The 12,948-nt window shown below is 32.1% G+C and overlaps 1 protein-coding gene across 1 annotated transcript; it reads left to right on the top strand.

The window, feature by feature from the left end:
• The first annotated feature begins 9,188 nt into the window (after window positions 1-9,188).
• LOC133313513 (transcription factor MYB108-like) lies at window positions 9,189-11,153 on the top strand. The gene is made up of 3 exons (XM_061514895.1): window positions 9,189-9,711; window positions 9,893-10,423; window positions 10,724-11,153. The coding sequence occupies exons 1-3, from the start codon at window positions 9,189-9,191 to the stop codon at window positions 11,050-11,052; spliced, it is 1,383 nt and encodes a 460-aa protein (XP_061370879.1). The 3' UTR covers window positions 11,053-11,153.
• Window positions 11,154-12,948: the final 1,795 nt, after the last annotated feature.

Below are 12,948 nucleotides of genomic sequence, written 5' to 3'. Positions count from 1 at the left end.
GGTCTCACGAGTTGGAAACCAGGTAACTCCTTTTATCCTTTTTATATGAAAATTTATAAAACATGGGTGATGGGTCCTTGGGGATTTGGGAAAAAAAGTCCTAACAACCTGTCTCCCTTGGTGGCCCAAATAACGTTGTTGTCAACTTTAAACAAACCCGTCTAACCATCCTTGGAATTATATAATCATAAACTTCATCAATTATTGAAGAGCAACAAAATTGGATAACATAGTACCTGTTTGATTCCTATTTTTAAAAATAATTTTATTATTTTTAAGAATAAACAAGCAATAAAATTTGTTTGAAAATAATTATTTGGGATTAATATTTGTCATACTTAAAAGTGTATGAGATTCATATTTTTTTTTCTTTATCTTCTTTTCACATGGGTTTTATTTATGTATAAGAGATAAAATTTGAGAAGGAATATTTGTGTTCATTGTTTTTTTTTTAGAAGGGATATTTGTGTCAATTGTTTTTTTTTTCCTACCTCTTGGTTTGATGGGGTAATGAGAATACCACCCTTTAGCTGGTATTCTAAAATGACAATTTTTTTCAATTTTACACCCAAACTAATATTGTTATGCAAATTTGAATGATGGGAAATATTTTAAAACCTCCTACCAAACATGATCAACTAAGAAACTCATGTCAAGTTTTCCAATCATCCTAAAAAAAATTTCCTATCAAAACACCCCCATGTGAAGCTGCGAGATACAGCTTCAATGCAGGTAATTTCTTGGTTAAGATTTGGAATTTGCACCAAACGATAGTAGTTCAGTTGACGCATGAGAGCTGAGCAGGTGGGGTGAGAGCATGTGTTCGAATTCCCCCAGTATCACCTTTGGGAGGAGTTTAAAGCCTTAATCCTGAAATTGCTCCGAATCAGATTAGTTGCGAAGCGAGGATTGGAATATTTTCAAAGAAAAAAAAGATTTGGAATTTGCAAATGAGAGTTGAATTCATGGAGAGAAAAAATAGCTTAAACTAAACGTGGGTTGAGAAGTTAAATTTTTTTTTTTGGGTAAACTGTTGAGAAGTTCTTTAATAAGTATTCAAAATGTGATATCATGTATAATTAGTACGTTGTGAGCATATTTATAGCATTAATTAGTGAATATAATTATATAAATGTTTTAAATGACCCAAATTTACTCATTAAAAATTTATAACGTTTTAGACGATTTAGTTCTTTGAATTTTTTCCATAACTCAAAAGAAAGATGATTTTTGTTATATCAAAATGTGGGTTGGCGTTGTGTAATATCTCAAACAAACATGCCAAAACGATGGATTTGGAATCCAATTGAGCGGTTATTTAGAACATTGGGGCCGCTGGGCTCACAATTATATATGCTTTAAATAGTTCGATAAAAAAAAATTTACTAGCGAAAATATTATTGTAAATATTTTTCATTTATTGGGCAGTGGGTACGAATTAATAATTTTACGTACTCAATTTAAAAACAAAAAATTCGACCTGCAATAACAAAACATAGCAAATAGTGACCATCTACGTCTTAATCTTCATTTATGGTGTTTACGTCAGAGTACAATCTAGAAAGTGGAAGCTAAATAACTAGTGCAATCCTAGTGGGATGTTGGTCTTGCAGGTTCCCGATGTAAGCGTCTGCAGACATGATTTCATCACGAAAAAGCCAAAATAATTTCTTAAATCTCGTTCACATGAATGTATATGCAACTTACTAATAATAGCATAAACTAGTACTATAGCCTTGCCCTACGCATCTCGATCAACTTTACCATCTTTTTGAAGCATAGTGATTGAGTTGTTAATAAAGTAGTGACATAATGATGCGAACTTTGGTTAGGACCCGATAGTTACCGTTCGAAGTGTTAAAAAAGGGGAATTAACTGGCACCTACACCAGTTTTGGAGGGTTCCTAAGACCCTTTTATGCTTTGTCTTTGCATAGTCTTCTAAATAGTAGGGTGATTAGGTTTGTTAATTTGCAGGCTTTTTCTATGTAAAATCCAATATTAATCTCACTTAAATGACATTTTTAACTACAAAATATTTTTATAAATAACGCTCTAAACGGATTACACGTATCTTTTTCTTATAGATCGAATTCAAATCTCTATTTTTTTTTTTTTAACTCAGCTTTTCTATACTGTTTGTTCATGGAACAGATATTGATGTACCGTACTTTCCTGTTTCACTGTGATAGAAATAAATGAAACGTCTGCAATTGGGTTTTCCCGATCACAGAGTGAAAATTGATGAAATAAAACAAGTTTTATTTATGGGTTTGAACTTTTAAAAATAAGATTTATATCTTATTTTCTATGTACACATAAAATATGTGAAGTCATATAAAAAGAACAGAGAAAGAAAAAAAATATAAGTCATGTATATTTTTATGGGAAAAAGAAGTATAATGTTGTAGGAAAATGTTTAGGTAATGTTATAGAGATAGAGATGGTGGGACCCACCCTTGTTTTCAAAAACTAAAAAAATAAACAAGTGTGGGTCCCACCATCTCTATCTCTATAACATTACCTAAACATTTTCCTACAACATTATACTTCTATTTCCCTACTTTTATATATATATATAAAGGGAAAAAAGTTTCCGATGTTACTTTAGATAACTTTATCTAATGTTCATCGAAACGACGTCGTTTTGGGGTTGAAAAATTAAAAAATTAAAGTGATAAAGACTATTATAACCCTGAAATAAATTAAAATTACAAAAATACCATGATTTCCGTCCCAAAACGACGTCGTTTTGATGAACATTAGATAAAGTTATCTAAAGTAACATCAGAACAAACCCATATATAAAAGATAAGATTTCTATTACAAAATGAGAAAATATCAATTTATAGTTTTATATTCGTTGAGCGAGTCAGGTAGCAAACAAAAACATCCCATATATAGGAACATACCCCTTTCTTTTCAATTTTCTCGTTGCATTGTGTTACTTGTAATCTGTTAAGTTGGAATTTTAGAATCTGCGGATATTTTCCTTGGGATACTTACTTTGATGATCAGAACATTAATTATATGCAGTCTTGGCAGCTAACTTATAAAAAATGATGATGCGATATTGCAATGCGACTCTTTGAACAATATTCGCAAAACCTAATTAATATTTAACTTTCACTGGTTTCTCAGTTGAAATCAACCAACTTAATCTGAAATTTTCATCATTAGATGTACAGTACATTCAGACGCGCGCGTCAATAATTTTTTTTAGTAATTATATAATACAATATAATTAAAGTTTAATATTCAAAATTAATGTAATATCATATAGAATATTGTAAATAACAATAATAAATTATTAAAATGTTATTATTTAATCATTCTACTATTCTATCTGTTTTAAAACATATTTTAAAAAAAATATTTCATCTAAAGGTATTTAATGATATTTTAAAAGGTGCATAACAAATAAGAATATAATACTTGATTATTAGGCACGTGAATCAATTAATAAGAAATTATTTTAATTTAATTAATAAATTTAAATTTGAGGGCGAAGTGTACAATTATATTTAAAATTTGATAGGATAATTTTGTGAAATAATCAGTGAAAATTTAAATGAATAAAAAAAGGAAAAAATAATAATATTATAAGAAAATTGTTAAGCCATGTTATACAAATACTGATACTGGGACCAATTGCTATTTAAAAAAAAAAGTGTGAGACCTATTATCGTTGTTTCTATAACATAACCTAACAACTTTGTAATAACATAATATTTATAAAACCCATAAAAAAATGAGAAATATAAATATTATTTTGTAAAAATGAGATTTTTTGTCATGCAACCATTTTTAACTATGTATTAAATATAGTACATACATAGGTAAAATATTAAAGTTATTAATGTGAAGAAGAGAAAAATACATCATGTAACAGGACATTCCACGCACCAAAAAAAAAAGACATCATTTTCGTTTTAAGTCTGAAACTAATTTCTCGTCTTAAAGCAAGAGATTTTCCCATTTGAGATTTTCTTCAATTAATTAGCCAAATAAAACGTACTACAAGACATTACCTTTCTCATTTACATACTTTTTGGTGGGAATAAATAGTTAAGAGTAATATACTTCTGATGGTACAATTTTTAATATTTTTATTATTTAAATATAATTGATTTTATTTTTTTATATTACTATATTTTGATTTTATCACATATTTTATGTGGAAAATGTCTCAAGAAGAGAATGTGGACTTCAATCAAGTGTAGTTTTCTTGTTTTGATAAAAACGGACTAAGTCATGATCTATATGGGAGTGCAGTATAAAGTCCATTTAATTAAGTGATTCTTTATTTGGACTTGGATATTAGTGTGGGTAATAGTGCAGGCCTAACCCATAGGCCCATGATGGGAAGGGGACTAGGATTAAAAAGTTTGGCTAGGTCCCCTCTGCATTCATAACGTGTTAGAAAATCGTTACTCCACAACTTGCCCCATCGACGGATGTGATCAGGGAGTGATGTGAATTGCAGAGGAAGATCCTGGTCTTTCCATTGCAGGAGCATTATAAATAAGAAGCCTTAAAGAAATCAATAATCATGTCTTCAACAAGTAAGCCTAAATCTTTTTGTGTTCTAATTTCATATAATCTTATTTCATGAAATTTTCTTACATGTGCAACTAGTACTTTTCAATAACTAATGTAAAGCAAGTTTTTTTTTTTTCGAGCAAGTTTACCTTGTTTTTTATAATGAAGTATAAATAAGAGTAAACTGAGAATCTTATTCATGGGGAATCAAATGTTAGTTGCATCATTTTATTTACATCTGTATAAGAATAATCTGTCTCATATATATGTTAAAAATGTTTAAGTATGAGTAATAATGAAGTCTCACATCAGTTAAATATGAACCAAGTGATGATCATATAAATGCAAAAAAGATCTATACAACTTGAGCCATAAGGTTTTGAGTTGAGATGTGGTGTCGACTTACTTGTTATGGTTTGTCACTTGACCCATTGATAGAGATATCTTTTGTAAAAGATTTTGGGCTACCCCCATACCATTGGCTAATGTGAAGCCTTACACTTGAGGGAAATATGTTAGAAATATTCAAGTGTGAGTACTAGTGAAGTCCTACATCGATTAAACATGAACCCAGTAATGACCATATAAGTGCAAAAAAGACCAATATAACTTTGGTCTTAAAGTTTTGGATTGAGATGTGATGTCGGCTCACTTATTGTGGTTTGTTGCTTGTTCCATTGATGGAGATATCCTTTGTAAATGGTTTTGGGCTCCCTCACACCATTCCTAACAATACATATATATAGGAACAAATATTTCTCCAACCACTTGAGATAAGTTTATCTCAAGCCGCACACTTATAACTATGTACTAAAAACCTGTTTGAATCACCTCTTTTTTAAGTTATAAGCTACTTATAAGCAAAAACTAAAAAAATTAGTTTGAAAAAATAAGAAGCTAAAAGCTATTTGGTGATTATATAGATTTTTTTAGCTTAAAAGTTATTTAAAAGCACATATTTCAAGAAAAATTTCTTTTTCTCTATCTCTATGGCTCTTAATTTTGTTTTACAAAAAAACACACAATTCACGAAAAATTGATAAGAGATTTTCATTATAAAAGTTTTTCTCAAAACCTGTTTGGCCTAGCTTCTACTTATAAGTAGCGTCTACCTTAAAAAAAAAAAGAACGAAACATGCACTAAGGGTAGTACATAATTATAATGTTAAAGTTATTTTTTTCTATCTCTCTCTCTTCGGACACTTCTCAAATTTTGTCTCCTGATGTGGAGAGAAAAAAAAATAACTTTAACATTATAACTATGTACTACCCTTAGTACATAGTTATAAGGGGTAGCTTGAGTTACGTTTATCTCATGTGGCTAAAAAATATTTACCCAGTCACTGGATATAAGGATTTGTCCGGTCAGAAAAATCATAATCATACAAAGATAGATCAATGATGATAATGAAAGAGAGAAATATAATATCTATTTTTGATCAATTAAATAAGTGTAATAAATATTCAAAACGATGTAGTTTTGAGTGACATGATGATCTAGTGACAGAATACACAATAAATTCTCTTTCTCTCTCTATATATATGTATATATATAGGGGCTATCCTTTGATACCGGTGTCAAACTTTAAAATTTGACACCAAATCCTAACTGTTGATTTTCTCCAATCAACAGTTATCATTTTCACCTGTCAAACTTATCAATTAATTATTAATTCCTACTAAATGATTATCGTTGATTGGCAGAAATCAACGATTAGGATTTGGTGTCAAATTTCAAAATTTGACACCAGTGTCAAAGGATCTTGCCCCATTTATATATATATATATATATATATATATGTAAAATTATTTCTACAGCCGCTTTACATACAACAATGACAGGTTTATGATTATGATTTCCCACATTTAATGCTTTCATCTTTTGTATGGTTATGATTCTCCACATTTAATGATTTCACGTATATATATGGTAAGTATTTGACTGTTGCACGTACAACAGCTGCAGAAAAATAAACCCCATATATATATATATATATATATATATATATATATATATTGGGCTTATCGTTTCTCAAGCTGCTTGGGATAATCTTATCTCCGCCTACTAAATCATAACCGTACAAAGATGGATCAATGGTGATAAAGGAAAAGAGAGAAAAAAGGAATCATAACCATTCAAAGGTGAATCAATTAATATAAGAAAATAAATAAATAAAACGACGTAGTTTTAGAGTAGCCGGAGACAAACTTATCTCAAGCTGCTTGATAAATGTTTTTCCCATATATATATTATAGGCATGTAAAAAAAAACCCACATAAATCACTACTCAAATTTCAATAAACAACGTCATACTTTTTATGATATAAGTCATATAACTATATAAAACATAAGTCCAAAAATATAAAAAAAGTTTAGCAACTCCTACAATCAAGTTCCAAAACAAAAAATGAGCAAAATATAAAGACACATTTATCATTATTGTTGTTCCTAATTAGAAGGATTTGGTGGCCGCATCCTCGGCACTGTATGGGGTAAGAGATAGATGGCACCAAGAGCTGCGATACATGCGAGGTCACTAAAGAGTTTGATTTGTGTTAGATAGCTAGAAGAAGATAGTCGAAGTTGCTGCGTATTCTAATTTAAGCAAAATGGGAAATAAGATTTTTTTTTTTTAAAGATTGGGTTTAAGTAAAAACATATAAATTTGTGTTTGTACCATTTTTACGTTTTTTATCCAATTTTTCTAAGAATTGTGTTTATTTGTGTTTTTACACTTTATTTTTAACGTTTATATGTTTTTACACTAGTTTTTTACAACAGTACTTTTAACTTCTCTTCTTTTAAGTTTTAAATTTTAATTATTTTGAATTAATTATGCATATTTTCTTTGTAATTTTAATTCTTTTAACTTATATATTCTAAATTCTACTTAATTAAGTTAATTACGTATGTATTTCTTATAATTTAAAATATTTTGTATTTTTTTATTTAATTTATACTTTTTAGTTTTTCACCTAAACTTAAAATACTCACATAATACACGGAATATTTATTAGTTTTATCAAAATCAAAACAAGTCGGTTAAATAATGATATGTAATTCAGTTTAAGTTTACGAATTTTTCATATATATAATGGAAAATATAAAAATTATGTTCCACGAATGACACTATGTTCATTCCTACAATAAAGATTCTTTTTTTTTGTAATAAAGATCCGATTCTGTATCCAGATTTTTTTTTTTCAAGCGTGAAATTTACGCTTAATTTGTATATGTAAGAAAATACTCTTGTTATGGGACATGATAAAAAGTGAATCCATATATAATTCAACTTTACAACAGTGTTTATGAAAGTGACATACATCTGCACTAGGTACGATACTGGAAAATAAATTTTCGTTTACTTTCTTAAAGAGAAATGATGGATGAACGTGACATAGATTTTGTTTGTGGAAACTAAAATGTATATGTAAGGTAAACATAAAATTAATAAAGATCAGTTAATATAATTAATTTGGTTAATAATTAATTCGAACATGATATTTATACATAGATCAAAGATATGAATCAAAGCAAAATAGATTCACCTCAAAGGGGTAACTTTTTTTTAAATAATTTTTTTATTATAAAAAAAGCCACCTAAACAAAATGAGTATAATTTAAAGACCCGCAGGATGGGATGAAGTTAAGTCTATTTAGAATACCATTATGGTAACGAGGTTTGTGAACTGTTATAATTAGTTGAGGCAACAGGCACATATATGTAGTAATTCTTTTACTACCAAAGGGAGGGTTTGGTTGTTATTTGTTAGGTCTACTTTAAAGTGGTTAACTCAACGGAAACCAAGGTTAAACCCTCTTTCAATTAAGTTCAGTTAATAACATAACATAATCAGAAGCAAGACTGATGCAGGGATCCTTATGCTGATGATGATGGTGACGGTGATAGGGACAGACAGAGAGAGTGAGGTGTTGAATAGGTTTGCTAGGGTAATTTATTAGTTAGTAGTGTATATGAAAGATGATGACAAGGGTTGTTCCGTTGTGTAGAAAACTAGCAATAGCAAAGCAAAGCCCTCATTTGAAAAGAAAGATGTCCCTGCTGCTTCACAAGCCCAAGTAAGCACCCATCACATTAGTGTCTTTCTTGTCAATTTAGAGAGAGACAGACAGCCTAAGACCCTGCACTCCCAATGAATAGAGATAGAGAGAGAAAAAGTGTTTTCTCCCTGTCTCTCACTCTCACACGTGTGAGTGAAGAAGGGTGTGATTTTGTTAAAAAGAATAGAATAAATAGTAACATAATGACAGGAACTGGTTAAATGAGGATGCCAGGGTCATTGGGTCAGTCTGGCTACTTAACTACTTCATACCTCTCTCTCTCTCTCTCTCTCTCTCTCTCTCTCTCTTTCTTTCTTCATTGAACCAATGGATTGATTTGAGAGAGAGACCATGACCATGAGTGGAGAATAGAAATTAGAATCCGTGTAGGTATCAGTTAAAGGTTTTAAAACTTCAAACCACTTTATCTGTTTTAAGTTTCTTGCTGCAAAAACTCCTCTTTTTTTGGTTTCTTCTTCTTCTTCTTCCTACCTTCACTGTATGTCTTGTCAAACCTTGCTATTATGTTAGTCTCCTGCATTATCACATAAAATATTCTTTTATATCCATCTGTGAGATTGAAAATGAAGGCATGGCCAGCAAGTCTTGTATACACATCATCGTCAACTTCCTCCTCTTCTTATTCTTCTTCTACTTCTCCTTCAATGGGAATGGTTTATGCAGACTTGGGTTCTCTATCCCTTTGTTCCAACTATGGTGTTTCTTCATCTCAAGATTGCTATGTCTCCAAGAGCTTTGTGATGGAAAACGGGGGTACTACAAGCTGGGCATTGCCATTTGTGAGGGAATGCCTTGGAAGAAGCTTTGAGGAACACCCTAACAGTGATGTTGTTGTGGAGGGTAAAGGGTCTGATTGTAGTGGTGGGGCTGGGGAAAACAGTGACAAGATTAATCATAATGCTAGATTTAATGAAGAGAACCCTAATGAGAATTCTGTGACTGGCAAAGAGGCAGACACGGGACATTCCAAGCTATGTGCAAGAGGACATTGGAGGCCTGCAGAAGATTCCAAGCTCAAGGAACTTGTGGCTCTTTATGGGCCTCAGAACTGGAACCTGATAGCTGAAAAGTTAGAAGGAAGATCAGGTTTGAAAACTAGTGCAAAAGGATATAGTTAGTATAATCTTCTGCTTCCTTTTTTCTTAAAGAACTTTGATCTCTTTTCTCTTTTGGTGGTGTCCCTTTTATTAAATGAGTTGAATATGTTTTTGTTGGTGTGTCATTTTCTTCTCTTTACTCACTTTGTTGATATTTTTGGTATTTGAAGGCAAAAGTTGTAGGCTGAGATGGTTCAACCAGTTGGACCCGAGGATCAATAGGAGAGCATTCACTGAAGAAGAGGAAGAGAGGCTAATGCAAGCACATAGGATTTATGGTAACAAATGGGCCATGATTGCTAGGCTTTTCCCTGGAAGAACAGATAATGCTGTCAAGAATCACTGGCATGTTATAATGGCCAGAAAGTACAGAGAACAATCCAGTGCTTACAGGAGGAGGAGGCTGAGCCAATCTGTTTACAGAAGAATGGAGGAAAATACAAGCTTTGTCTCTAGAGACACAGCCACAACAGGGACAGAACCACCACCCTATTGTCTCGATCTTCCAATTGGAGGAGGACTCAGCAATAACATGGCTAGTTTCCCATATGCATCTTTCCATGGAACTAGTGGTGGGGTTGAGTATGGCTTGAATGGTTCACCCCACATGACTGTTGGGAAAGAAGCAATCTCAAGTAACAAGCAGGCCCCTCCTCATATTGGCTTGTATGCTCAACCGACACCACTTGATTTCTTCTCTGGTGTGTCCATACTCTCCAGCATATCTCTAAATCCTTTGTTCCTAACTTTCTTACTGGCTTCTTGTTCCAAGCTTCCTTCCTTGGCTTTTTAAACACACTATTTCTTACTGTTCAATCAAGTTAAATATCTTATTTTTCTATCTTTTTGGTTACAACAGTGATTGATGCAACCCTTCCTTTAGTTATCTTTGGGTTGCAGCAAAGCCACACTCTCTTTCTCAAACTTGAACATATGTAGCACATTTTTGGTATATATAGCTTCAGACTGCAATTAACTTTATCCTCTGGTTGGACATACAGGTGGTAGAAGCAATGACATGGTGGGGGAGTATTATAGCCAAACAAGACAGTGGGATAGGCCAAGTGATACACATCCTCATTCTCATCATCAACAATCTGGTTTTTACCCTCATCATCATCCCCAATATGTGATGCTAATGCAACAACAAGAGGCAAACAATCACAATTTTCACAGTTTCTCAAATTCCACAGCATCAAGAGCACAGAGATTGGCCAGTGAACCTTCACTATCATCAGTGGCAGAACACAGAGATCAAGCCCTGAACAGTGACCCCCCAGATGCAATTCCACCTCCATTTATTGACTTCCTTGGGGTAGGAGCCACATGATCGAAGTTAGAACCGAACAAAAAGCTGCAAACTTTCCCGGAAACTCCTCAATATAGGCGTGGTCCAACATTACTGAGAAGCCATTCGAGGTAAACAGAAAGGATAGTTGCTTTAGTTTTGTGACTGTTTAACCTTGCGTCACTTCTGTTGAGATCACCTATCTCTGTTGTGATTTCCTTTCTTTCTCACATGGGGACCCCTTTCCAAACTTAATAAAAATAATAATATAATTTAATTTGATTACTATAAGTATAACCTTCTTCTATCTTTATATTCATTTTCATGTTAAGTTCTTCACACACCCCCCCATTCTATATTTTATATTAAATCCCTTTGGTTAATTAAATTTGTCAGCCAACCAGATTGAAATGGATCATTTGGATATTAAATGTGTCCGTTGAGACATTCTATGTTACTTGGAATATATGGCTAAGTCGTTAAGAATAGGAAGGTACTAATTAAAAATAATTTAGGATTCAAAGGACTGAATAGGATCATACGTGTAAAAAAAAAAAAAGCTAGGAAAGGACAGGAATTGGAATAGTCCTTATTTTTAAGGTTGTTTTTTGGGCTTGTGAATATGTTTTTCAAGATTCAATTGAGAGCAAATGGAGAATTGTTTGACTTTTCGGCTACAGAAAAGAGGTTATGGTGAACTATTTTGGGGGGGGGGGGGGCGATGATGGAAGTGATGAGGAAAAAGAAGGGGCTGGGAATGGGAACTGTTGAGAACATCCTTTTCTCATGGGCCTGCTATGCAATAAACTTAGGCATAAAATCAGCAACTGACTCCATATATATGCATTTAAGATGGCAAACTGTTCAAACAGCGTTCCCCCCCACCAGCAGAATCTTTCTTCTGAGAATTCACGCCACTCACATGGGTGGTGTGTGGTTGGTTGTTTTTATCACTGAATTCTTTTTGTGGGACTATGGAACCCTTACAAGTCTTTCATCATACTGTTTGTTTATTTGTGAGGCAAGAAAACTTGTTAGTTTTGGGGAAGTGTGTGACATTCATATCAACTGTTTCTAAGACCATCATGCCAAATATCAAATCCAGTAAAATCTCATACGTAATATGCTTTCAACAAATATATAGCTCATTCAATAACCTTCTAACAACCGCTGTCGTCAAAAATCTTATCATATCAACTAAATTCAAGTGATACTTTATTATTTTTATCTAGGTAATTATATAATATTTAACATGTAAGAGTAATATTTTAAGTGTCGTATTCGAGCGCTCCTTGAATGTGGAATAGTATTGCTGAACTTGTATTTGCATCAATTAAGGATTGATGCCAGAGTTGAAAAACGTGACTATTTTTTTTATTTTATTTTATTACATAAGTGATCGTGATCGTGATGGTGGAAGGCAAAGATGGTAAAACTTAAATTTTGTGACCCTACCATTATTTAATCTGCCAAGTAACATCAGCAATTACTATGATAATACGTCAGGGCTGTTATGATAATACTATGAAGGTTTTATGATTGTAGACTAGCCATGACAAAGGTTATAGTAGCAGGAAGAGTACTCAAGGTGGTGTCCACGCCATCTAAATATTTTGAGAAGAAACAAAGACAGTTTGGGCTGCAAAGAAGCCCATTCAGTTTAATGCACTTCTGCAATGAAATTTTCTTCTTAGTATTCTTTATTATTGTATGAAATTTAGGTTAGTAAATGAAAGTCTACAATTTATTATTAAAATCAGAATAGGATTTTATCAAATAATAGAGAAAGTATGAGAAAGAAAATATCAAAAATTGTGTTTACATTTCTCAAGTGTCAATTATATTACAATAAATAACAGTGAAGAGTTCACCTATCCAGTCTCCATCAACGTCAACGAATATGAAGAGACTATAGGATGTGAACTTACATTTAAAGCT

This window comes from Gastrolobium bilobum, unplaced genomic scaffold (assembly GCF_033153095.1).
Source record: "Gastrolobium bilobum isolate Gb01-03AN ecotype WA unplaced genomic scaffold, APGP_CSIRO_Gbil_v1 utg20048, whole genome shotgun sequence".
Lineage (NCBI taxonomy): Eukaryota > Viridiplantae > Streptophyta > Magnoliopsida > Fabales > Fabaceae > Gastrolobium > Gastrolobium bilobum.
The sequence above is the reverse complement of the archived record's forward strand: the minus strand, read 5'-3'. Positions and strand labels throughout refer to the sequence as shown.

Bases quoted from the DNA above. Each gene is read 5' to 3' on its own strand.
- LOC133313513 (XM_061514895.1), top strand. From the start codon at position 9,189: ATGAAGGCATGGCCAGCAAGTCTTGTATACACATCATCGTCAACTTCC. The intron at 9,712-9,892 runs GTTTGAAAACTA...TGGTATTTGAAG, and splicing joins AAAGTTAGAAGGAAGATCAG to GCAAAAGTTGTAGGCTGAGA. The intron at 10,424-10,723 runs GTGTGTCCATAC...TTGGACATACAG, and splicing joins ACCACTTGATTTCTTCTCTG to GTGGTAGAAGCAATGACATG.